This window comes from Sceloporus undulatus, chromosome 1 (assembly GCF_019175285.1).
Source record: "Sceloporus undulatus isolate JIND9_A2432 ecotype Alabama chromosome 1, SceUnd_v1.1, whole genome shotgun sequence".
NCBI lineage: Eukaryota > Metazoa > Chordata > Lepidosauria > Squamata > Phrynosomatidae > Sceloporus > Sceloporus undulatus.
This window is the reverse complement of record NC_056522.1, coordinates 79,210,261-79,237,714: the sequence shown is the minus strand read 5'-3', so window position 1 is coordinate 79,237,714 and position 27,454 is coordinate 79,210,261. Positions and strand designations below refer to the sequence as shown.

The 27,454-nt window shown below is 38.6% G+C and overlaps 1 protein-coding gene across 6 annotated transcripts in view; it reads left to right on the top strand.

Annotated features, from left to right (window-relative positions):
• Positions 1-27,454, top strand: part of MAP3K4 (mitogen-activated protein kinase kinase kinase 4) — a 73,079-nt gene that overhangs the window by 39,355 nt on the left and 6,270 nt on the right. For 2 of the 6 annotated variants that reach the window (XM_042465003.1, XM_042465027.1), the window contains exons 6-25: positions 617-774; positions 2,638-2,754; positions 3,441-3,540; positions 3,645-3,728; positions 4,528-4,794; positions 5,666-5,815; positions 8,438-8,599; positions 9,140-9,273; positions 11,320-11,398; positions 11,633-11,699; positions 14,144-14,240; positions 15,848-15,964; positions 17,079-17,179; positions 18,624-18,704; positions 19,596-19,787; positions 21,458-21,528; positions 22,664-22,780; positions 23,803-23,962; positions 25,483-25,605; positions 27,151-27,257. In XM_042465003.1, the coding sequence (XP_042320937.1) occupies positions 617-774; positions 2,638-2,754; positions 3,441-3,540; positions 3,645-3,728; positions 4,528-4,794; positions 5,666-5,815; positions 8,438-8,599; positions 9,140-9,273; positions 11,320-11,398; positions 11,633-11,699; positions 14,144-14,240; positions 15,848-15,964; positions 17,079-17,179; positions 18,624-18,704; positions 19,596-19,787; positions 21,458-21,528; positions 22,664-22,780; positions 23,803-23,962; positions 25,483-25,605; positions 27,151-27,257 (2,484 nt within the window). Of the gene's footprint in view, positions 1-616; positions 775-2,637; positions 2,755-3,440; positions 3,541-3,644; positions 3,729-4,527; positions 4,795-5,665; positions 5,816-8,437; positions 8,600-9,139; positions 9,274-11,319; positions 11,399-11,632; positions 11,712-14,143; positions 14,241-15,847; positions 15,965-17,078; positions 17,180-18,623; positions 18,705-19,595; positions 19,788-21,457; positions 21,529-22,663; positions 22,781-23,802; positions 23,963-25,482; positions 25,606-27,150; positions 27,258-27,454 lie in introns of all 6 variants that reach the window. The other 4 variants (XM_042465011.1, XM_042465043.1, XM_042465020.1 and 1 more) reach the window with 3 other exon arrangements.

The window sequence follows — 27,454 nt, the reverse complement described above, 5'->3', positions numbered from 1 at the left end:
GAAGCTGCTGATCATGTCATGGCTGGAGATCAGATTTATATCTATCCTGCACATGAATCCTGCACATGAATGAACTTTATTTTTATGAGCCAAAATTGGATGAGGGCCCTTTCATCTGAAATCTCACTGGTGATTGGCTTAAACCCCCTCCCCAATCGTTGCAATTCTGTTCCACAAGAACTATCATATAAAGAAGAAGGGCCCTCCCTCCAGTCCATGTGCCGTGGTTCAGGCATCAGAGGGAGAGAAGATCTGCTGGACTTTTTCCCTTCCCCACTGCCATTCCCTTCTCCTTTTGTGTTTTATTTTTTTAGATTGTAAGCCTGAGGGCAGGGAAATATCTAATTTTTAAAAAAAATGTAAACTGCTCTGATAGCCTAGGCTGAAGAGCGGGTATGTATGTATGTATAAATAAATAAATAAATAAACATGCGTGCATGCAAAACTGATAAACAGGTCTTGCTTAGAGAGAGGATAAGGAAGAATGTAAGCCATGTTCCGTTTCATAAAGTCATCAACATATTATGTGTAGGCTGTGTTTTTACTGTAGCACTTCTTTGAGTTCATGAGCACACTTTGAAGCTATTGTCTAATTTGCTTTTCCTCCTATTTCAAGGTTTATTTTGATTATATGCGAAGCTGGATCCAAATGTTACAGCAGTTACCTCAAGCATCTCATAGTTTAAAAAATCTCTTGGAAGAAGAATGGAATTTCACCAAAGAAATTACTCCTTATATACGAGGAGGTGAAGCTCAAGCTGGAAAACTGTTCTGGTAGAACTCACTGTTATTCTGATTCTCTTGCCTGTTTATCTCAAAATTAAATGCAATTAATAGGAAATATAATACCTTTCAAAAATATTTGTTTCTACGAAATTCCAGTATTTTAAACATGAAATTATAGTTTCCAGTATTTAGAAATTAAAATTTCTGGAAATTTTGAATCCACTGTTCAAAAAAAAAGTTCTCCTCCTTTTTTAATGGAAGCCCTCCCAAGTACAAGGTTACTCGTGCTTCTCCCAATTTTCTGTTTTGACAAAGTAAAAAAGTTGATCTGAGTTTTAATGTATGTTTGGCTAGCAGAAATTAAATTTAGCCACAGTTACTATTGTCTCCTGTCATGCTGATCTTTTTTCTTTGGATGGGAACAGTTGCAGAACTAACATGCGGCACACATTTTGCCTGGCAAAACTGATGTTTTCATGTCAAACCTTATAGTTCCTCAGATATTTGCTTTTCCTGTATAAGAGTAAAGCAGTGCCAGATGAAGATCAGATTAGTCTTGCCATGCTATTGTGGCCAAATATTTCCCTTCATGTAAAAGGAGTTAGTTGATGTGAAGCCTTTTAGAAATTGTTTGACTGCATATCAATCCTAACCAGTGTAAGAACTCGTTTAAGTAGTAGCTTAACTACATCTGGAAAGCTGAACCTTGTTTAGCACAGATGTAAAGAATCATGAACATATTTCTGAAAGCATGTTTCTTGGTTGTAGTCCCCACACCTTGGAGTTTTTGTTCAGTAATGAAAGAGGAAATTCCTGGTGTAATGCAGATCTGTGGAACATTTGACTCCTGGCATGTGTGTGTAAGAGATATTTTGTGCCCATGATTTCATACTATTGTACATATGCTCAATGCATTTTGTAAGAGAGTTGCTTATAGCTTTGTGCCAGTGTGTTTAAAATAATTATGCAAAAATATTGGGCTTTTTTGTACTGATGAGCATGGTTGCCATTTCCATCAGATGTGTTTGCATCAGACATGTTTACAGGCCCATAGCTAGCCTTTAGGGGCCCTGGGGCAGAAAGTAGGTCTCAGTAAGGCGGAGCATTCGCACACTCCCTAGTCCTACTGTGCACCGCGGGTGTCATCTTGGCACACCGCCGTTTGGGACCCCTTTTGGCTAGGGGTCCCGGGCCAGTGCCCTGGTACAGGCCTGCATGTTTGATTTGAGCTTTACAGGCAAACCCATTTAAATAAAAGAGAGAAAATCAATGATTTTTTTTCAGAATGGGGAAGAAGAAATGATGAGGAAAATGTTATTTTTGAGAAATGCTTGCTCTTGAGAAATGATTTTTCTGGTAGTTTTTATTCTTTTTAAAACGTTCTTATTCTTTCTACATATTAAATATACTCTTCTTTCTGATATCATTCTGTTCATCTTTTTTTAAACAAAAAGTAAGAAAAATGATAAGAATTCAAAGAGCTTTTCTCTGGGGTGCAACAGACCGCGACCCTTTCCTAGCAGGATCGGGGCCACGGCAACCTCACTCCGCGGCCCCAATCCAGCCTTTTAAAAGCAGCTCCTTTTTGCACTCTCAAAAGGGAGCCAAAGCCACGGCAGTGCAGCTGTATGGTGCTCCTTCGGTACTGCATCGTATGGACTCAGCGCTGGAGAAGCATCATGACGCCCTGGGGGCGGAGTCAGAGTATGCGTCATCTGGACATGATGCTCAGACTCCACCCTAGGCCAGCTTTTCACTCTGTTCTGTACAGGGCCTTTGTCTGAACTACTTTCCTCTTCTCTTATATTTTAATACTTTAATATCAGTGTCCCTGTAAACTTGAGTACTTCGGAAATTTTGTTTCATAACCATTGTAATGTTTGCAGGAATGACAATTTAATTTTATTTCAGTGACATTGCGGGTGTGCTGCTAAAATCAACAGGAATCTTTCTGGATGCTGGCTTACAAGTGAGTTGTGCTGAGTTTTGGGCTAGTGCTGATGACAGTGCTGCTTCAGACGAAATCAGGTACTCTTGGGTTTTCATATTTTCTGTCTTGTGCTCCTTCAATTCCTCTCTAGCTGACAGAAGCTCTGTTATTGTAGCTATGTTTGTTGATGCCACCCATCAAAACCTGCCTTTTCAGCTAGGTAGCATGACAGCTGAAGGGTTTTTGAGGTGCTGCAGATCAGGACACTGGGAAATGATGTCTACATCGTTCTCCTGGTCACAGGGCACATTTGAGAGCAGGCACCTGAGAAGACCACTAGGACTATTGTTTCTCTCCATGTGCCCAATGACTGGGAGAGCACTGCAGATGTCACTTTCCAACACCCCATTCTGTAAAATTTCAGAAATTCTCTAAGTTCAGAAAGACTATAAATGTGAATCCCAAAAGATTCTAAATCTGTCTTACAATCTTGTAAGATCTTGTACAATCTACGTAGTAAGATGCCAGCTATTTTTTTTTAAAAAAAAGTACAGCTAAAAATTCATGTTTATGTATTTTAACCTTAATAGTAGTCAAGGGCATGTGAAAAATTTTATGCATTTTTTAAAAAATTATGTTTTGCATTCAGCCTCAACCTCTAAAACTGAAATATGTCATCTTAAGATGCCAGGTTTTATCTAGTTTTTGTTTTAAAAAATAATATCTTTTTTTAGTACATGGCTGAAGGTGTGTCAGAATGACTGATTTCCGTTTCTTTTTATAGGAGGTCTGTTATAGAAACCAGCCGAGCACTGAAAGAGCTATTTCATGAAGCTAGAGAGAGAGCGTCCAAAGCTCTTGGCTTTGCGAAGAGGTTAAGAAAGGTAAAAAGTGGACATGGGTGCATTTTAAAATAACAATCACATGCAGTGGCCTTGGGACACATAACAATTCGATTTGATAATAAGTGTACTTTTCCTATTCCTAGGATCTTGAAATAGCAGCAGAATTCACATTATCAGCCTCTGTGAGAGAGTTTCTCAGTGCCCTGAAAGCACAACAGCACATGAAGGTAAAATCATCCTAGGCGCTTTAATGGTTTTCAATGTAACCATAATGTTGATTCAAAAGTAGTATTCACTGAGGCTTATGCCAGAGTAAATGTGTACCAGGTTTTAGCCAAAATGTGTTAAATGGGGAGTTGAGCCAAATATATGAATTGTGGATTTGTGCATGTTTGAATACTAAGTACATGATCAAAAGGGCACTGAAGTGGAAATGCTATACCTGTATTTTGGCATATTACTGCAGATTGCAGTTTGATGTTCACATGAATGCTCATACCAAGAAAGATACCCTGCACATAGCAAACCACTTGGCAAGACAGAGAGAAGACTTCAAGCCTGTTATGCAGAGGTATTCATCCATTGTGATGAGAAAAAAGAAGTAGAGAATGCATTTCCACACTGGCAAGGTGTTGCATTGCTGTCTTTTTAATTGTTTATTCAGGCAGGAAATATGTCCCCTTGTTGTTGAGACACTTGGGAGATGTTCCTGTCTCTTAGTTCAGGGATGGTAAAAAGGAAAGAGTTGTATGGTTGCCTCAGCAATGTGGGAATGCTTTCTTCCCCACTCACATTGGTAAGAGGCGTACTCTTTGGTTGGCCTTCATCACTGTGTAGTCTTGCTCATTATGTGTTCCTTGATTGGCTGAGATCATTAAGTGACACAGAAAAAAAATGAGACAGAGAAGTATTTTCCCCGTTGATATTACATAGCTTTCCTTGAAAATCCCCCCCTCCCCTTCTTACTTTGAAAATTTGATGCAGCTCCAGCTTTAATAACTGGGATCATATTGGTTTGTTCTTCAGGTACAGATCCCTGGACTTGAAAACTTACAGATTTTTGTGCCGGATAGTCTTGTTGGGGAAAAATCTGTTATCTTGCAGTTGCTTAATACAGCTGCTGGAAAAGACTGTTCAAAGGACTCCGATGAAGTTGCAAGTGAACCATTTTTACTTATGACAAAGTACACTGAAAAAGATCATGAAGGTGATGACAGCTGGAGCACTTGGGAAGGACAGCCTATTAAAATAGTCCCTCAGGTGGAAACTATTGACACACTGAGAAGCATGCCGGTAAATAGTTTCCTTAATATTTGGAAGTTCTCCTGAGTGATAACTATTTATAGACCCCAAAGGTTAAGAGAGGCTGTATTTCATGAATAAATTTTATTAGAAATATTATTAGTATAGATTCTTGGGTACTTGACAATTTGACTTTCTGTTCTTAGACATCCATACAGGGGCTTTAGTTTTAGTAAAATTCTTCTGTTGCAAAAAACAAGACATTTTTTCCTGATCTCACATGGAATAGATCAAGCCTAATTGTCAATCTATTCTTAGCTCAGATTAGAGGCTATGATCCACAGTCTTCAGTACTTTTCTTACCATTTTTGTAATCATATCTTGCTCTCACATACAAAACTCAAATACTCCAACTTTTTCATCGTGTGTTTGAACAAGAGAGAGGGGAAGATTACCAATACTGTTGTTTCTTTATTCAATAGCTTTAACTGTGAATGGCTTTTAATTTCCTCAAGAAACAACATATAGAACTACATAACCTTAACAGCAGATGTAACACTGTCAAGCTGTCAATAGGTTAATGGACTTGTTGATATTTGGGAAGATGAAAATGGCTTTAAAAGTGCTTAATACAGAGATTCTTTCTTCACAACTAGCAGCCCCAGTGTAGTGGGGCAAGCCATGTATAGAAGATAGACATGTAATTGTCACTTGATCATGCTGAGTTTTAAAGAGACATCCTTAGAAAATACAAACATATAATTGGACATTTCCCATAAAATCGTTCATTTCAGGGATGTACTACTGAAATATTTCAGTTATTAAGGGAGTACTTTAACTTTCAAAATAGGCATTACTGAATTCACAGATACAACATTGGGAGCCACTTTTCAACAACAACAAGTTAACTTTGTATTCCTAGGTTGACAACCTACTCCTTGTAGTCATGCAGCCTGTTCATCTTGTGAACCAGAGAAAAGCTTTCCAACAGGTTCTTGAAGGGCTAGTCTCTTTGCATCAGGAGCAAACATCCAGTCAGCCAGTCATTGCTAAAGCTCTTCAGCAGTTGAAGGTATGTCTCTTCCTGATTTATCTTCCTTTGCATTGTTCATCATTCTAAGTTACATGTTATGAACATACTGCCAGTTGGTGAGGGCTATTTTCACAAAGAGATCAGAAAAAAATATGGTTTGCCTTTTCATTTTCAAAAAGTTGAGTGTCTTTGCAAAATGCTGCCTGGGTTGTTTGTATGTTTTAGGACATCTTAAGTTTAAAATTTGACAGATGAGGTATAATTCCCTTGGTCAGTTTTGAAATATGAAATCCTGTATCAGAATGTTCTAGTGTAACAGTAAGTCACAGTTGTGAAAATGCCTTTCTGTAAAAGGGCTGTATTACAATAAAGAGCTCTGAAACGGAGCTCCTTCCTGCTCCGCGCTAAGGGTGCACTAAGCACCCTGGCGCGGAGCGAGGACGTCACGTCCGTGCCGCCCCGTAAAGAGGCGGCGCGGTCGTGATGTCCTCATGGCGGCGGCTGTGTGGAATGGCCGCTGCCATTTTGTGCGCGCAGAGCGCACACTTGGGTTAGGGGGTGCGGAAGCACCGCCCCTTTCTAACCCTAGTATGCACTCTGCGCGTACTTTCCTACCCGTTTGTAACAGGCCAATGTTAGCAAATTATGATAATTGCTGCAATTATAATTCTCTTCGTCATTGTTTAGCCAGTGTTGCATATTATTTAAGAGTTCGAACAAATTTTTAGGAACAGATTTATGAAAGAACTGAAAATATTTTGTACATGGATTATAATTTCATATTGATTGTTTGGGGATGGGTAGAGTATGCTGGCATGTGTGCTGAGAGATGCCTCATTGTGTTTCTGATGAAAGAACTTTTTCCATAAAAAGCTGAAGCCATGATTCATTTTAATTTTTAATGGTGCAGTCCTGTATGTGTCTGCTCAGAAGTAAGTACCACAGAATTAAATGAGACTTAATATTTTACCTAGGACTGCAGTGTAAATTGTCCCAAGATTTAGTAATTTGTCCACTGGCAAAGAGTACCTATACAATCCGCCCTGCACTCTCAGAATAACTGGGAAGAATGTGTTAGAACATCAACCAACTAGGCTCATATCAGTACGCTGATGACACTCAAATTTATTTCTCTATTTCTCCAACTGAAGCAGTGACCCAGGATGGTATCTTTCCTCTGAATGCCTGTCTTGAGTCGGTAATGGGCTGGATGAGGGAAAATAGACTCAAACTGAATCCACAGAAAACGGAGGTACTAGTGATAGGTAACCCTGGCTCAGAGAAGGAAATTTGTCATCCAGTCCTTGACGGGGTCACACTTCCCCTGAAGGACGAGGTTCGCAGTTTAGGCATACCCCTGGAGTCATCTCTACAGTTGTCATCCCAGGTGGAAGTGATATCCAGGAGTGCTTGGTACCAACTACAATTGATACGCCAGCTGCGTCCCTACCTGATCCAGGGAGACCTTGAAACAGTGGTACATGCGCTGGTAACTTCTCGTTTAGATTTCTGTAATGCACTCTACATGGGGCTACCTTTATACCAAGTCTGGAAGCTTCAGCTGACTCAAAATGCTGCAGCCAGATTGCTCACAAGAACATCTAGATCAAAGCATATTACACCGATATTAAAATCTCTGCACTGGCTACAGATTAGCTTCCGGGCCCAATATAAAGTGTTGGTTATTACCTTTAAAGCCCTAAATGGCTCGGGCCCGAGTTACTTGAGGGAACGCCTCTCCCTACACAATCTTCCCCGCACTCTCAGAATATCTGAAAAGAAATTATTGGAATACCCAAAAGTTAGATTAAGATCAACTTTTGACAAAGCATTTACTGCTGTTGCCCCCAGACTCTGGAATGGCCTACCAGAAGAGATCCGTCTTATTAACACTCTAGATGCTTTTAAGAAACACTTAAGATGGATCTCTTCCGGCGGGCTTACTCACCTGATCTACTATGATTGAACCCTGAAAATGTTTATGTTTACCTCCTATGGATGATGTGCACATAGATTGCAATGATAATTTTTATACTGTTTTTATAATTAACATATTGTAGGAATTTGTGAGTTTGCAAAAATCTATATATTATAATGCTGATTTTATCTGTTGTGCTCCCGCCTTGATCCATGGGGAGAGGTGGGAAATATAAATAAAGATTTTATTTATTATTTATTTATATCAACTTCCCAGAGAGCCTTCACAGCAGCTGCTACGAAATTGTGGAACGATCTTCCGGAAGAGATCCGTCTTATTACCTCCTTGGAGGTGTTTAAGAGGGCACTTAAGACGGCTCTCTTCCGGCGAGCTTACCCACCTGACCTTATGTAAGAGATACCTTCAGACCATTCTGTGAATCTACTACATTACCACTTGACAATGAGTTAGCTTTTAAGGTTAATTGTATTTTTATTGATGTATTTTTATATGTATTTTATTACTGATGTATGTGTTTTAGCGGACTATAATCCTGCCTCGATACATCTGGGAGAGGCAGGAAAATATAAATTATTATTATTATTGTTGTTGTTATTGTTGTTGTTATTATTATTATTATTATTATTATTATTATTATTATTTCAGTTTTTAATGTTCCTGTAGAATTATGCTTCTTTACATAAGTAATATCTAGCTGAGGTTTTTTTTACCCTACTTTCCAGAGTGATGCATTACAGCTATGTAATAAGATAAGCAGTGCACTTGACAGAGTGGAACGCATGTTCACATCTGAATTTGATGCAGAGGTTGATGAGTCAGAATCCGTTACTTTGCAGCAATATTATCGGGAAGCCATGATTCAGTGTTACAACTTTGGTTTTGAGGTAGGTTCAAGAGCCATATTTTTGATAGTTGAAGGCTGCTGAAGAACTCGCCTGTATTTCAGGGGAAAAACTTATATCTAGGCAAGATTGTCATATTTTCCCCCTAATTGGCTGTGGATTGGATCATTGCTTTTCAGGCAGTTCTGGAAAAAATGAAGCATGGCCTTGCTTGGTTGAGAACAGAGTCAATACAACTGTTGCCATTTTGTAAAAACAAAAATGCTTACAAATACATTTCTCATGATGAGAACGCTTACTCTGTTGAGTTTCATGGGTTGATTTTATCTGACTCTACAGTTTCATTTTGCTGCAGATATCAATAGGTTTGGTTTGCCAGATGGTACATGGATATATTCTATTATTCTGTTACTGGTGTCTCACTGTAGTTATGTTGCACATATTACTGCTCTTAGTTCAGCTGTTTGAGAATTTTAAAACCAAAACATCACCTTTTTAGGCATAAAAATGATGCTGCAAATAACAGCTGTAAATAGCAACATTTATTTCAGAGCCTTGAAGGATATTCTTAATGTATTTTAGTACCATAAAGAAGTCATTCGCCTGATGTCTGGAGATTTCAGACAGAAAATTGGGGACCAGTACATCAGTTTTGCAAGGAAGTGGATGAATTATGTCCTTACAAAATGTGAGAGCGGGCGAGGCACCAGACCAAGGTATTATTATTATTATTGTTATTAACCTTTATTTATAAAGTGCTGTAAATTTACACAGCGCTGTACATACAATCTTTTTAATTGGACGGTTCCCTGCCCTCAGGCTTACAATCTAAAAAGACACGACACAGAAGGAGAAGGGAGTGGTGGTGGGGAAGGGGCCTGTCTAGTAAGATAATACATATAAAATACATAGCAAAGGTAATGATTAAGCAGGCATATTTTTGCTTCTTCTTGTTTGTGGTATTTTTATAGCACTAATTTTATAAAGTGTGTAAAATGTAAGATACTTGAAGGTCCAAATTAATCATTTTTCAGAGCAGGATTTTGCATGAAAAGAAAACAAGGATAGAATTGCCACTCAGTGTGAGTAAAGCCAGCTGTGTTCGGTAATCAGCACAGTGTAGAATATCATCCTCTCTTATTGCTTGACTTACAAGCTCCTGTCAGTCCTCTTGAATTCACTGGTCTCTGACTAACTGTTAAGAGTCAAGGGTAAGATTAATTAGTTAAGATTAAAAGTTTTGGTTGTCCTTGCCCAGCAAGACATTCTCTTGTGTGTGTCGTTTCCTTTTGCCATTATAGTGGTGCCTCGGGTTACGAAAGTAATTCGTTCCGCGGCCGCTTTCGTAACCCGAAAAGCCTTCGTAAGCCGAATTGCCATAGGCGCTAATGGGGAAAAGCCGCGTTTCGTGCGAAAAAGCGCCGAAAAGCACCAAAAATTTTCTTCGTAACCCGAAAATACATTCGTAACCCGGAACAATGATTTTCAATGGGATTTTTTCGTATCCCGAAAATTTCGTAACCTGGGTATTTCGTATCCCAAGGTACCACTGTATTTTGAAAAGATAACTGTTGTGTCTGATGGTGTGCCAGACTTTGGCAAGAACTTCCATGTTAGACATACTATATTTCTCAGAAAACTAAATTATTGGCAAAAGAGATATTCTCTGAAGTCAGAACTATGGATTCTATTTTCCAAAATAGGGTAAGATCCATATATTATTTGGCTGTGCACCTACTTGAAAGAATATTTGCTGTCATAAACTGAATGACTTATGGATATGATATATGCAGATTATTTTTTTAAAATGTTAATTAATAAGTACCCATAATCATTTGCAGCATTTGTTTCTAAACATTTGGGCTCATTCGATCTTGGCTGGATGCCAACTCAGATATGGTGTTTGATTAACCAGACCTGAATATAAAATAATGTGTTTTGTTACATCACTATTTGTGTACTGATCCTGGGGAAAGTGGCATAACTGTGTGCAAGTATCTTGCCATATTGTGCATTCTCTATGCATTTGTACTTAAAATCGTGAATCTCCTTGTTATATAAGAAATTGACTTTTATTGATATGACAAAAGCCAGCCAAGTACAGTAGCTTCATGATTAAATCATGATTTGAGCTCATATCTTCCTTGTCAAAATTCAGTATTACATCTCAAATCATTCTTATTTCTACAGTTTTTGTGGGGGTTTTGGGCTATGTGGCCATGTTCTAGAAGTGTTTATTCCTGTTGTTTCACCAGCATCTGTGGCTGGCATATTCAGAGAATCTTTCTCTGAAGATGCCAGCCACAGATCCTGGCGAAACTTCAGGAATAATCTCTTCTAGAACATGGCCACATAGCCTGAAAAACCCACAAAAAACTATGGATGCCAACCATGAATGCCTTCGACTTCACATTCTTATTTCTAATTTCATTTGTATTTTTCAATCTCTTTTTCATTTTCACACGGGGAAAAAACCTTATGAGGTAGTTAGACTGAGGAACAGGAACTGTTCAGATCATTTGATTTTTAAGAAGTCCCTCTAATTTAAGAGTGTTAGGGTTGCATAATCTTATGAATATTCATAAAAATTGAGCTTCGGAGAACAGAATCTTGAGTAGGTTTTGTTTTACACTTGCATATTTAGAAAAGCAAGTGTTGGTGTAATGCAGCAACAGAGATTGCTTCTTTCAGTAACAGAGTGACTTATATAAGTATTAAAGAATAACTTTGGGGTTAAAGAATAACATTTGTCTGCTCTACAGGTGGGCAACACAGGGTTTTGATTTCCTTCAAGCCATTGAGCCAGCATTTATTTCAGCTCTGCCAGAAGATGACTTTTTGGTATGTCAGCCACTTTTATATTTCTAGTTAGAAAGCATTATAGGCTGCATTTGAGATGAATTGACAATGCCACCTGGGAAAGAAGGTTGTGTTTTGTGTTCACCACATTCACCCTCCTTGATTAAATTTGTGTCCCTCAGCTATTCCTTTCAATCAGTTAGGAAAACTATAGCATGTAACACTTGAAAGTGTGATTATTTAGTATTCCAATGATGGTTATTCCTTGCTTTCCAGAGTTTACAGGCACTGATGAATGAATGTATTGGACATGTCATTGGAAAGCCTCACAGTCCTGTTACAGGTTTGTACCTTGGTAAGGCAGCATCTACAATCTCTTTCTCTGGGACTTTACAACTATAGATAATAGAAATCTATAAACATTTTAACTATGAGTAAGCCATTTGAAGTTCAAAATTTAAACTATTTCCTTTAAGCGTTTTCTGCCATCTGTCTCATTATGAGGCAGTCAAGATGGCTGGAATATAACAACAATGAAAACAGAATAATCAGTCAGCCAAAAACCAAAAATAAAAATTAAAAAATACAAGTGTAAAAACCCTCATACAAGGAACTGAGAAAATAAATTCCAATCTAAGTGAGGAAACAGACAAAATGGCAAAGAGAGGAGTCAGAAATCCAACAGACCCATACTTTGGATTTGATAGATTTTTAGTTTTTGTTTGGAATGACAAGGGGCAGTTTTTCTAAGGTGTGTCATTCCAAAGTCTGTGCACAGCAAGTTTGAAGGGCCATTTGGACATTTCTGGCAACTGGGCCTTGGAAATGAGTAGCATATACAACAGGACCTCAACAGATGAATCCATGGAGCAAATAGATCTATATAGTAGTAGGTGATGCAGCACTTTAATTGAGTGCACAAAGTGAAATGGAAATAAGTAAAGATGGTAGAATAATAGTCATGTGTTCCAGGTCTTTCCAGACAACCGCATTTTTTCAGTTGAAATTTCTGGGCATTCATCAAAGGCTGACCCATGTTGGACATGTATCAGTAATCCACTTTTGATCTAATTACCACCAAAAGTCTAAGCAACCCCCCCCCCCAAAAAAAAAACCACTATGGGCCTGAAGGCCAAATAAAGTGGCTTCTGGATGCTTCGGGGGGCGGTGTTAACATGATGCATGCCCCCAAAGTGGCCAGAAGCTGCCCAAGACCGTGCCAAGCCAGACTTTTTTATGAGCGGATTAAATCTATTCCTGTGAGTTTGGGACTGTGGCGGCAACCCACTTTTTGAACAGGCCGTGCGGTCACCATGGTCCCAGCCCACTTGTGGCTGGAGCAGCCTCCAGCTATTCTTTCTGAGCCATATGCTTTGGGTTACATTGAACAGACTGAAAATACATAAAAGGTAACTTTACCCTAAAAACACCAGATCCCTTTTTATATTCAAAGCTAAGCAGAACCTGCTTTGGGTTAATTCTTGAATGGGAGACCCTCAACAAATATCAGGTGTTGTAGGCTATATGTCAGAGGAAGGTTCTGGCAAAACCACCTCTGAGTATTGCTTGCCTAAGAAAACCCCATGAAATTCATGGGACCACCATAAGTCAACAGGTGACTGAAAGGCAGATACATGCATGCAACTTTACACAGTCATCCCAATATTATCTCTTTAATTTAATTACCCCTTTCTAGTTGCAGGTATTGAATCCAGCACTTCTAGTACTAGTATGAATGTTGTCCCCAGGTTTTCTCTTAAAGATTCTTTATGTTATGACTTACCAAGCCAAGTACAGATCAGTAGCCACATATTCCAAGTGCTCAGCAGCCCCCACATCTCTCACTTTCCTGTAGTTGCTGGCAGAGAGCAAAAGCAAGATTGATGTGATCACATTATACATAGCTGGTGGGCTTCATGTGGGCTGGTCACAACATGTCCAGGCATACATGAATTCAAGAGTCCTGCTGCAATCAAACCTGGAGTTTCATTGGGATGTGCAGTCTGTGCTCCACTCAATAATTGCAGGAAAATGTATGAGCAAGAGAGTTGCTTATGTTGAGAAATGACGATATTGCTCTGACATGTAGCAGTCAAATGAAAATATTAAAATAATGAGAACTGTTACAGTGATATTAATGGATGTTCCTTCTCGTTACCTGTGGCTGAGCTTGAATGGCTTCTAAAAGACTTTATCTAGTTTGTTGAAGAAACAATGACTACTCTGGGAGAGGAAATGAAGGCAGATTATATCTGTGTTGTACTTGATCATCAGAGATGGACGGGAAGTGTGAGTTATTTCAGTTGAAATAAGTCTGGATTCATTATGAATCTGTATGTCTGTAAAAGGGGTGAAATATTTGAATTTGCACACCACCTCTCCTATGTTCAAGTTGCACTTTGAGGCAGCCTTTATAGTTTTGCCAACTTCTTATTCTGCCTCTGTTAAACTACATTCTTTTTATTTTTAAAAAATGCCCAACAACCTTAGAAAGTATAAATCACTTACTTAGTATAGCTCTTTCATGGTTCGCTGTATCTCTATGCCACTAGCCTGTTCATATTGGGCTTGACCGACTTCTTAAGCTTCACTTAGCATGAGAATGCAGTGAACTGTTACATCTGCCGTTTGCAGAAATCTAACTGTGTGAATTTCAATTCTGTTCCTTCCACTTAAAATACATTGCATGAATGTAATAGTACAGTGTACTTATGGTAGTATAACATGCATGCATTGAGTGTTCCCTTAAACCATCTGAAAGATCTCCATCTGCCTCTTTTTTTGTAGCAATTCATCGGAATAGTCCCCGTCCTGTGAAAGTACCTCGATGCCATAGTGATCCCCCAAATCCTCACCTCATCATCCCAACGCCTGAAGGGTTCAGGTATTAAGAGCTTATCCATAGCTTTGTTGCTTATCAGTTGGAGGAGGGGTGCACAACCATCTTGGCCTTTAAGGGCTGCATAGGAACCTGGGCCAAGGGCCAGGTGCATGTGCCTATATGAGTGTTTGCATATGTTTACACACACATGTACATATAGACATCCTAGCAGTCCTGATAAAGATAGATGTTTCCTTTTCATCTACAGCAGGAAAAGCATGACTTGGTGAGAGGGTGGTTCAGTGGAAAGGTGTGTCAAGGTATCCATACAGCTGCAGTTTCCCAGACCATAGGCTGTGCTCCTCTGGTTTTGAGAGGGAACTGATACTTCTTAAGCAATTAAAGCAACTACCATCTGAACCTTTCCACCCGTCTTTTGCTAAGGGAGATCAATTTTTCCCAACATTCATCCCCATGGTGTTATGTCTGACTTCATCGTAGTAACATCCTTGCTGTCTTGAGTGCTAAATGAAATGTGTCTGTGTGTAATTTAATAGTACTTGTGACATTACATAATGATGAACAACATCACTTTCTCCCTTCTTGTGCTTGAACTACTTCATGAATTTTGATTTCATTTTTCTTTTTCTTTCATTATCCTTTATTGTAAAGCTTCTTGTTCATTATATGTGATTCACCGATTAGCTATTACCATGCTGGAGCTAAGGCTTCTGTGTTACCCCCCCCCCCCTTCATTATTCCTCTGACTATCACAGTGCTGCCCTGTTATTTCTGGGACATTTTTGAGCAGGGTGGGGATGGAGTTCACTATCTCAGGGATGCTCCCTGTTTTCCTCTTCTTTGAAAGGCTGCAAACAGCAGCATGGCTTTCCTTCAAATGGGCATACCCTTCATACATGTATTAATAAGAATAGTATAGTATGCTAGGTATACTAGTCATATACTAGTATTAATATAATGCTACTAGTAAAAACCAGCTTTCTTAATTGTCAACATATTCATAGAACTGGCATGCTTCTGATGTATTGTTCTCTTTCTCCTGGACCTTGATAAGAGTATATATGCATGCATATGTAACATCACTTCTCCTGTTTAAGATGGACAAAATCTGGTTTTCCAGATGTTCCAAAACTCTTAACGACTATCATTCCTCATCTTAAGGGCTGCTGTCTGCCCATCCCAGTTGAAGATTGTGAAAGTCAGCTGAATATAGTGAAATATGTACTTCTCAGAAAATTAGAGGTCTACCATGCTAATGTCATTGGACAGTGTTGCTTCACACCTTAAAAGACTTTTACTACCAAGCCCTCACCCACCCCATACACGTTCCTTTGTGAAGCACTCATACTGTATGTTCTGTCTTACTTTCCCTTTGTTTTTAGTATTTCACATTTATATATCAATCTTCTCTTGCATGCTGAAAACCATCTAGGTTCTCCATTGTGAGCATAGTTTTAAAAAGTAGTCTAAAATCTTACTCTGCTAATAAATCTGTTCAAAGTTCAAAATATACACCTTTCCGCTTTACATAGTATTTTTTTTTAAAAAATTGACATTTTTTTAGATTGCTATTTTGAGACACCCTGATTTAAGTTTCCATTTAAAAATGGACCCAAACTCCTTTTCTCAAAGTTTTCTTCTCACTGCAGCACAAGGAATGTCTCATGCGATGTACGGAACCATTGCAGCCCTGCTCTTAGTCGCCCCGCTCTCATCGGTGGTGACTCAGCTCAGCCAAAACCTGTCAGCAGTGCAAATGATACCAGGTAGCTCCACTCCACAATGTAGCAGACTCATTCCTGTTCACCTCACCCATACAGAATTGCTTGCACTTAGATCCCAGAAATTCCTTTTGGTTCCGTTGTGTTTTCTGTGTAACTTTCTCATTACTTTTCTAGTCAATGAAGTGGAATGCATGTTATACATTCAACTAATAATATTTTTCAAAAATACATTTTTGGACATGCATGTTTTTTTTAAAAAATTGTTGGTTTTATTTTAGTATCACTAACGCATGCATTTCATTCTCTTTAGTTCTTTTGCAGCTTTATAGTTGCTAGTTGTAACCAAATTGATATTGAAAAGAATGCATTAGTTGAATTTTTATTTGTAAAATTTGCTTCTAAGCAATGCAATGTAATTTTTTTTTGAAAAAACAACCCATGAAATTAGTGAAAAATCTATGATACAATACAGGTTTGGAGTGCTGTGCAGTGCACAGTTGCTGCTATTATGAGTTTGTTCTTTCAAATGCTCCTTACTTCGGAAAAATAAAAAGCAGAGCAAAAGCAACACCATTGTATTTGAAGCACTAGTGATATTGCCTCTCAATTGTTTCTCCAGATTTTTAAAAGTAGATCATCAAAGATGTAACAGTATAGCGTCCAACAAGATTTCTCTTTCTTTTTCATCCAGTACATACAACACAACAAAGTGTGCCTTACCTCATCTTTCCTTCAACGGTTCATGTGTCTGGCTCTGATGTGAGATACAGCAACATTTTTAAAAGCTGAGGGGTGGCTAATCAAATGGACCTGGGTCACCACCTCCCAGCAGGATTATTGATAAATTATCACATGTAAATGCAACTTATTGTTACGTTTGGATGCGGCAGGTCCTTTTGCAATGGGTCCTTTGTATTCAACTCAAATAGTAGTACCTCCTTTGGAAAAAAAAAACAAAGAAGGAAAAATAAATTTGAGTATTCCTTTTTTCTTTAACCAAGATTAGAATAGATGGATTATAAATATTTGGCTTGCTTTCCTAATTTGTCATGGCAATGTCTACCTCAGTTAAGCTTCCAGTACCTCGATACTATAGAAAGGGGAAAGAATAAAAATCGTAAATGATGGAGAATTCATGTATGTTCTTTCTAAACAGAGGTTCCAGTGTTCCTGAAAATGATCGACTAGCTTCAATTGCTGCTGAACTTCAGTTTAGGTCATTAAGCCGCCACTCAAGTCCCACTGAAGAACGAGAAGGTGATTGGATTCTTATTAAAACTGTGATATAGCATATATGCATTTCCTTCTGAAGTGTAGTAAATCATTTTACTTTAAAATGTTATTCTGTCAAACATGTAATTTGGGTTTATTAATTCTGAACTCCTGGAAAACAAGAGAAATCCCAGCAAAAACATTGTCCCCATTTTCAAAAAAAAAAAAAAAAAAAAAAAAAAAAAAAAAAAAAAGGGGGGGGGGGGGGGAAGAGTAACCTTGTTTTCTGCTGCTCCAGAGAATAGAACCTGGAACAGTGGATTCAAACTGCATTACCTTCTGACAGTATGAGCTGTTTGACAGTGGAACACATTTCCTCGGAAAGTGGTGGATTCTCCTTCTTTGGATGTCTTTAAAACAGAGGCTGGATGCTCATTTGTTGAGGGTGCTTTGATTATGTATTCCCTGCATGGTGGTGTTGGGCTGGATGGCCCTTGTGGTCTATTCCAACTCTATGATTCTATGATTCTAAACTTATTTAACACATAAGAGTTAATTATGTTTCATTTTTAACATTCTTTTTAATTAATTTCAAATTATTATTTTGTTTTCCACTTTTCTTTTAAATTAAAGATAAAATTCATCAGTTTCTTGTGTGCAGTTATTTTTGGTATGTAGCTTTAAATTTCTGTATGTTAATTGTTCTATAGCATTGCCTAGTTAATTCACTCCCATTAGTCCTTCCATTCATTCAAAATAAATTCAGCCTTAACATAGGTGTTTGTTTTTTTTAAAAAAAAAATCATTGGATTGATTCCAGTGGTTATAGAAACATAATTTAAGTAACTCCATCAACAGACCTTGAAATCCTAATCCATATTACTGCTGTGGGTGCCTTAATCCCCAGACCAACAGAATGGGTCTTGTTCATTTCCATAGTAAAAGGACAGATTGGATGCATCTCCTATTGTGAGTCCCCAATAACATCTTCATATCCTAACTTGGGATGGGCAGATGTCAGGCAGATGTCAGATTTTGGGGAATTACTTTTTTTTTTAAATTAGGACCTTGAGTTACATCAACTGAAGCCTGGTGCAACAGGCCCAGAGTAAAAATGTATACGTATTTTGAGTAGCAGAACCAAATGTGACTCTCAGCCCTTCAATACGAAATATAATTTCAGGTTACCTCAGGTTTTTCTAATGTCAGCAGAACACAGTGGTATATGTGTGTCCATCCATGTGTCTGTGCCATTTTCTTAATGATATTATCAAACAATTGAGAATCAGAAATCCTTGCCAAACATTGCAGATTATCCAGAGATCTCCCAATAATTCTAGGCCAATTTTCTCCTTACCTTTGTCTGATGAATATCTTCAAGTCTGAAAATAAAAATGGAGCCAGTAAGATCTGTTAAACAATGCAGGGAATCTCACTTCATTGGTCTTCTTCAGTACCATACATTTTTGACATAATTGTTATTTCATAGAACCATCTTATCCAAGAGGAGATTCAAGTGGATCAGCCCGGAGAAGTTGGGAGCTTCGGACACTCATCAGTCAGACCAAAGGTAAAGAGATAATACAATTAATACTGAGAGGTCCCAGCCGTTGATGACATTGTTTTGTGTCTAGCTATATAGACATAGCCACATGCTTCTCCAATGCCCTTGTTCTCTTCCAGCCACTAAATGGTTATGGAGTGGGGTTGCAACAACTGAAAGGTGAGTCCTGAGTGGATTTTGGTCATTGTGTTAAGTTCCTCACAATTGGTTGTGCTGTTGGGACTTGCAATCCAACAATATCTGAACAGCCCTCAGATTCCCCCTCCTACTCAGACAGTTGATACTACGTACTGCAGAGAATACGTGGAAGAGAGGAATGGGAGAAGGTCATCATCCTCCCCACTTTTCAGTGGCATTTTCCTCCTTGATTATTCTGTTGTCTCTAGCACTTTTTTTATACAGCCAGGTAATGCAAGTGGGTTGGCAGGGGAGATATAAGAAGAGATTATATAAAAACATTTTATCTTTCTCTCTTGTTATAAAAACGTAAATAAATCAGCTTCAGTAAATAAGCTCATTACGTAGACAATCCCTGTAAAGCATTCGTAATGTCATTATATCGTATTTTAGTAGAACTAATAAGTAAGCTGGCATGATACAGTGGTTTGAGTATTGAGTTACGACTCTGGAGACCAGAGTTCAAATCCCCACCCAGCCATGGAAACACTGGACAAATCACTCCCTCTCAGCCCCAGGGCAAGACATTGGCAAAACCCTTATGAACAAATCTTGCCAAGAAAACCCTTCAATAGGTTTGCTTTAGGTCACCAGACGTCAGAAATGACTGGAAGGCACAAAATGACAAGAAGTAAGACAGGAATTTGTGTGTAGTCAGTGTTTCAGTAATGGCATTTGATCATGATTTTGCTCTTCACTCTTTTTTCTTTTCTTTTCTAGATACTGCTTCCAGACAGGGACCCATGGAAGCAGTACAGAAATCTGTTCAGCTGTTTGAAGAGAAGAGGTACCGAGAAATGAGGCGAAAAAATATTATTGGCCAAGTCTGTGACACTCCTAAATCTTACGACAACGTAATGCATGTTGGTTTGAGAAAGGTGACTTTTAAGTGGCAGAGAGGAAACAAAATTGGTAAGTGTCTGTTAAGCTGCCTCTTGAGATTTTGATAGAGGGAAAAGTCTGGCTATTTTAGGGGAAATTTTGTGATCATAACAACACTAAAGCATGGTGAACACATATGTCTATTCATGCCAGAATATATGTGGGGGTGTACACTTCGGGAAACAACACAGTACATATAGAAAAGATTGAATTGGAATGCCCATCCAAGTTGCATCTGATTCATATCTGTGGTTCCTGATCCATAAAATCAAATTACATGCAGCTTTCATGACTAGATCTCCACATTTGGATTAGTCTGTTATTATTGCTGTATTAATCTGGTTATTCATAATTGCAGTTTGATTCAAAATACAAGGAGGTTTAGCAATGTGTTGGATGCCGAAGATGTGTATAAATTATCATTGTAGAAGTTAAATTTCATATGGTCATGCAGCTGTGAACAGTAAAGCATTTGAGACACATTTACTTATCTCCCCCCCTTCCCCTTTTGGATGTCATGTTGGTGTAGGAGAAAGGGCATATAAGATATCCCACTCTTCCAGTTCTGCATAATCTGTAACTGCATTATGTACCAAACTAATGAATTATTTTGTCAGGCTTTTTGGTGAGTTTTTTGGGCTATGTGGCCATATTCTAGAACTCTTCTAGAACATGGCCACATAGACCAAAAAACCCACAAAAAACTATGGATGCCGGCCATGAAAGCCTTCGACTCCATATTTTGTCAGGCATTTCAGATATGCTTGTGTGTAGTCTGCATAATTTTTATTTGACATATACAGTGTGCCCCGCGTAAGCCAAATATCACATATGCTTGAGCCCATTCAAGTGAATGGGGCTCGTGTACACGGCAGCGCACACATGCCATGGGCATGCACCCCATTCATTCTAATGGGATGCGCCGCCCCTTGCACCCCACACACTCCCGTGCAGCTCTACACAGCTCTGTTTGTAAACTCAAAGCCACATATAGTGCATCCACGTATAACGCAGGCGCACTGTACATGAAAGACTTTATCCAAACTACTTACTATGTGCAGAAGTACTAGTGGCTTGAATTCTGCTGCTTATAAGCTTCAGTTCCATAAAATGTCATTAAATTTAAAGTTAAATCTTAAAGTTAAATTCTTGGAATTAGTTATCTGCTCACATGTTTACATAGGTTCCAGAGCAGGTCAGACATTGGAGTTTATCATATGGGGATAATTGGAAGTGTAAACAGGGTTTATCCGGTGAAAATTATGCACTTGTGATTAAGATTTTCACACAATGTCATGAATAAAGTACCATTATCCTAGGAATATCCAGTGAAAATCGCGCAATTGCAATCAAGTTTTTCACACGACGTCGTGATCAAAAGCAATTAAAGCACAATTAACCTGGGAATAACCAGGCAATCAACAACAAGAAATCATTCACTACCACAAATTACGCAGTCGAGTTTCCCGCATTTGTTATTGTTTATTGCCTGTTTATTCCCTGGTTATTGCTGGAATAATGACCGCTGTGTGTGAAAATCCTAACTGCAATTTAATAGTAATTGCGTGATTTTCACAGGATAAACCCTGTTTAAACTTTCAATTTTCCTCCATATGATAAACTCCATAGCTGGGCTGTTGGTTTTTGCATTACTATTTTTCTATGGGCTTGGACTCATTGTGATTCTTGTAATTCTGCAGGGGAAGGCCAGTATGGAAAAGTCTATACCTGTATCAGTGTTGACACTGGTGAATTGATGGCCATGAAGGAAGTAAGTATTGTGATCATAAATGACAATGCAGTGCTTTTTAAAAAGTATTTATTGCTTGTATGTGTTGTGTCCTTCTTATCTGAGAGATTGCCTTCACCTATGCTTAGCTGTTGTTGTTGTTGTTGTTGTTGTGTGCTTACATGTCATTTCCAAATTATCATGGGATTTTCTTGACATGATTTGTTCAGAGGAAGTTTGCCATTGCCTTCCCCTGAGGCTGAGAGCATGTGATGCCCAGGGTCACCCAATGCGTTTCATGGCTTGAACTAGGAGTGGGGAAATAGCATCCCGGGGCTCTTTTTGTGGCCCACAGGGCCCTTCCAGATCTAAATCCTGTCCCCATTACTAAGAGATATAAAATTAAATCATTTTGGAGTGAGTGGAGGCCTTTGGCTGTTTTAGGCCCAGGGAAGCATTTTTTCTAACAGGCATTGAACTGAAAGTTGACTACTGTATCACTTCTTATTGAACTAGGCCTAAATTGATAGGGAGTGGGACAGAGGAAATAAAAGCATAATGAAATTGTCCTCCATACCCCTTAGGGGCAAACATATTATTTTTTATTTTTTTAAGAGCATGGTAGGAGCTTGCAGCCCTCCAAGGTCTCCAAAAGGTTTTTGCAGCCCTCTAACTCTTAACAGTTGTCTGTTTCTGTTCCTTAAATTTAGGACCAGGCCAGATACATGTCTAATGGTGACAAGCTCTAGGGCCTTTTCAGTAGCTGCACCAACAGTGAGGAACAGTTTGTTCCATGAAGTAGGGTTCTATTTAGGTCATTATTCCAGTAGGTTTTTTGATTTGCTGAGTTTCTGATGTTTTATCTAGAAGAGAGTTTTGTCTTCAGTCCCTGCCTCTTATGTATTTTTGCTGTATTTTTATTGAGTGTGTTGGTTTTTATGATAATGTGTTTTTTGTGATAATGCAGTTTTAAAGGCATGTAAGCCTTTCTGTGTAGTTCATGGCAGGATAGAAATTTCTGTATAAATAAGTAGTTTTCTGTGAAACCCTTTAAACTTGTTTTTCTCCTGGCAGTATTTAAAGAGGCTTACAGGTGACTACCTGGTTGCTTTTCTCACCTGTTTCTCTGTTCCCTGTGCAATATTAGCATAAGTATTCATGAAAAACTTTTTTTCAGATAAGATTCCAACCAAATGATCATAAAACAATAAAAGAAACTGCAGATGAGCTGAAAATATTTGAAGGCATTAAGCACCCTAACTTGGTTCGGTACTTTGGTGTAGAGCTCCATAGGGTAAGCAAAGCTCTGGTTATTGACATTTTCATATAAACGAATAGGAATACATTTTCCCTTTGAGACTTTTTAATGTTATAAATAAACATTGAATTTCATTATCTAAGGTCTGAAACACATAGGCAAAATGACATGGCTTCAGGTCACGTTGGGTGCGTGTTGTTTTGGGCCAAGAAGGAGCGAATAGATTCCACTTCTTCTGGTGGCTTGGTTCAGGACTACGTCAGTGGCCCAGACTGGGACTTGGCACGTGCGATTGCCATGGTCCCAGCGCCAGCACAGTCTCCCGCTGCTCTGTTTGGCCCATCTGTTTTGGCCCTAAGATGTCAGTGCATGATCTCTGAAAGCGATTGATGGGCGATTAATTTCTGATTTATAGTAGGTGCTTAATTAGAAGAGTCAAGATACCATTTCCCAGTGTTTTTATTTACCAGAGTATTCTGGGAATGGGATTGAGGCTGAGGCAGGATTCATTCTTTCTGCTTTTTCCATTTCCCCAGTAAAAATCCCTTTATCTCCTGAACTTGATGCCAGGCAGGGTGATAAGAGGCACCCTAAGGGTACCTATATTTTTGGTTTCTCTCTCTCTCTCTACATTTAATAGCAGCTTGCAGTAGAAGGTAATTTAAATTTGGGAAACAGTACAGGTGGAAAAGAGTTAACTCACATTACTCTTAGAATGATTCTAACATATTTGGTTTTAAAGGTGGTTTATTAGAGACTCCGTTGATGCTTTATGTAATAAATACATTTCTCTCATCTTACATCAATTACAGTGCATATGTAGTTAGTGGTGACAGTATGCATGGCTCATAAAAGCAAAATAGTTACGATTTCCCCCAGTATAAGTAGCTGTCTGTTGAGAATATTTCTAGTACAAATGGGTACTGCGCTGCAGAGATAACTATTAGGTTAAACAGAATAATATTTAGGAATTTACAAGTTATTGGCACATACCTAATGTATTCTTCATGCTGCACATGTAGCAAGACTAGGTAATCCTGTTTGCTCCTCCACTCCAGGAAGAGATGTACATTTTCATGGAATACTGTGATGAGGGAACTCTGGAAGAAGTGTCAAGGCTGGGCCTTCAAGAGCATGTCATTAGACTCTACACAAAGCAGATTACAACTGCCATCAATGTACTGCATGAACATGGTATAGTGCATCGAGACATCAAAGGTAAACAGGATTCCCATATTAATTAGAAATCTGAGTTGATAAGAAGATTTACATACCATCCCAAAGTGTAAAAATAAATGGTCAAAGCATATTTTTTATTTATTTTATTTATATGCTGACTTTCTCCCAGGCCGGGACCCCAGACAGCAGACAGCTTCTAGGGAGGAAGTCAGACAAAACTCAGCTCAGATTATCCCAAGTAAACTACTGTATCACTGTCAGCTTCTTTCCATTTTTCCTATCAGTTGCAAATAGGAAGTTTCTGGAAGATGCTGTTTTCTGGGCCTCACAAGACTTTTGAAGCCCTGGTGGCGCAGTGTTTAAATGCCTGTACTGCAGCCACCCACTCAAAACCATAAGGTTGTGAGTTCAGTACTAGCCAGGGCTCAAGTTCGACTCATGCTTGCATCCTTCCAAGGTTGCTAAAATAGGTACCTAGCTTGTTGGGGGCAATTAGCTTACAGTTGTAAACCACTTAGAGACTGCTTAGTTCAGTATGAAGCAGTATTTAACTGAAGCTGCTACTCTATTGTTATTGCTATTATTGGTTGTGGGTTTCTCTTTCAAGGGCCATGTAAAGATTGTTTAGGGGGCAATGCAGAGTTTGTGTTAGATTGTGACTGGACCTGAGTATAATTGAGCTTTAAAGATATATGTGACTCAGCTTGTGAAGATATTTAGAAGTCAAACCCATTGTGATGCTGGATAGTCTTGGTAACTTGGTGAATGTTATACAAATGCAGAAGTCACCATGTTGGCTGTAAAGCAAAATCCATATTTTAGTGTACTTTAAATAGCTTTCAAGACTCTCAGTCTTCTTCATCAGGCAAAGATGGAAAACAAACATGTAGAGGAAGAACAAGTGGCAATGTTAGAATTACCTTACACATTGTAAAACCACTGTGGGAGTGCTTAAGTGCACTGATAAACAGTATAGAAATGTACTTGCTATTGCTATTCTTTCTTTTCAGCCAGTCTCAATGGTGCTACATACGGATTCTACAGACTAACACGGCTATATTTTTGAATGCTGCATGGTTATCATTATTGGATACCACCATGTTACCATTTGGGCTGGGTTTTGAGTTTAGCTAATCATGAAGTAAGGGTTGAAATGAAAATTTATTTCACAACTTTGCAGGCTACTACAAAAAACATGATAGTTCAGGCAGATAGGTATATCTGTCTGAGTGACTTCTCTCTTGCTAGTGTATGCACTCTCACTTGCTCTCTCTCCCTCCATGGCCAGTCACTCACAAGTGGGAAAAGAAAATACAAGGCTATGGTCAGTTTTCCCAATTACTCTATGAAAGCTTTGTCTGGGTTGGGTTTCCTCCCACTTCTCAATTAAATGTTTTTTAAACCTGGGAAGAAGAAAGAGAACAGCAGCTGCTAGCAACAGCACAGCATTAATATCTCAAATAGATTCTCAGTTTATTAATCCATGCTGATTACTGTAATAATTTGTCTCCTTTGATTTGAAATCTTATCTAGAAAATCATTCTTTTCTCTCTCTTCAGGAGCAAACATCTTTCTCACGTCGTCGGGGCTGATTAAGCTGGGAGATTTTGGCTGCTCGGTAAAATTAAAAAATAATACACAGACAATGCCTGGTGAAGTAAACAGTACTTTGGGGACTGCAGGTAAGCGACAGCATGAACCCCCCCCCCAAAACAATCACCCCCTAAACCACACTTGTGGATAGTGCTAACTAGTGGCCAGTAACTGTAAACGTTTGTGGTGTTGTTCTCTGTGATGGAGTTGCTTCAGATTTATGGTAGTTTTCTTGGCCAGATTTGTTCAGAGGGGGTTTGCCGTTGACTTCTTCTAAGGCTGAGAGAGTGGAACATGCCCAAAGCCACCCAGAGGGTTTCCATGTCTGAATGGGGATTCCAAAGCCTGGTCTCATGAACCACTACACTATGGTGGCTCTGTAGAACTTTATTTATTTACGGTATTTATACCCCGCCCTTCAGCCCTAAAGGCTTTCAGAGCGGCTTACAATTGTTATTATTTTTAATTAGATGGTTCTCTGCCCTCAGGCTTACTTTTCTATAAGAAAAAGGGACGCATGTACTAATGCTGCTAGTTCAAGTTTCCTCTTTCACTTCAGCAAACATATGCATCATGTGAATCAGTTCCCTCTCAAGGGAATGGGGTTGCTTTTATACACTAGATATTCATGTGGAGGTCCTGTGTGGATTCAGACTAGGGGGAATACGAAGATGTAGAGAAAAATATCCAAACCAATTCTCCTGGAGCTTGAGCAAATGCTTCATACTATCACTATCTATAAACATAAAGTACCAAATGAACTCTGATAGTAGTGTTGCTTAAATTGTCCAAAGTGTAGTACTTCTAAGGTTTTTTTTTATGGTAATGATTTCTTCAAACCTTGTCTGTCTTGCAAAACTATCAAGAGAATTTGATCCCACTAGTTCCATGGCCTGTACTTATGTATATACAAAATTATATCATGTACTTGGATGTAGGGCTATGAAAATGTCACAATCTCATTCACAATTGGTTTCTCCGTTTCCCATCAGTATGCTCATTCTCCTTTCCATTTCCACACTGGGCAGTAAGGCTCACCTTTTTCCTTTCATGTAAATTTTCATATTTTGTGGGCTTTCTCCCAAAATGTATGCACTTTTGCATGCATTTCTGTAATGTATGCATTTTTGTACACATTTTTAACTAAAGCATTTTGCCCATTTAAAAATGTACACATTTTTTGTTACGCATTTTAAAAGGCATGGCATGTTTCTGTACATTTTTTTTCTCTGAGAATGGGTTGTATGTCCCAGAGATGGATTTCTGAGGGGAACTTATATGGGAAATTTGGATTTCTGAAGGCAATTTACTTATTGCTGCCTTGCATTGGCAGTCTTGAAAAGTGCAACATTTGTATTTCCATATAGAAATGTCACTTCAGTAATCCCCCCCCCATCAGTTTTCCATAAGGGGAAACCTGAAGGAGGAGGGAGAGAATTAAAACATGTGAAAAAGTTTTAAAAGTAAGCAATAATGACTTCCCACATCCAGTAAGCAAACTGTGCTTACTAGCAAAGAATAGCTTACTATGATCTGTTGACCATGCATTGGTTTCTCAGATGATTTTTTTTATTTAGACATCTCCTGTTCCTTTTGTTGCATAAACTGATGTGATCATGTATGTTGTTTCAAAGCATACATGGCTCCTGAAGTGATAACTAGAGCTAAAGGAGAAGGTCATGGGCGTGCGGCTGACATCTGGAGTCTAGGCTGTGTTGTGATTGAAATGGTCACAGGGAAGGTAAGCATATTGTATGCGATAAAGCAAAATGTAGGTACTAGCTATATGAAAGTTTAAAATATCCTCATTTGTTTGTTTGTTAGGATATTTCTTTCATTCCCTAAAGAGGAAGAGGAGGAGGAGGAGGAGGAGGAGGAGGAGGAGGAATAATAATAATAATAATAATAATAATAATAATAATAATAATAATAATAATA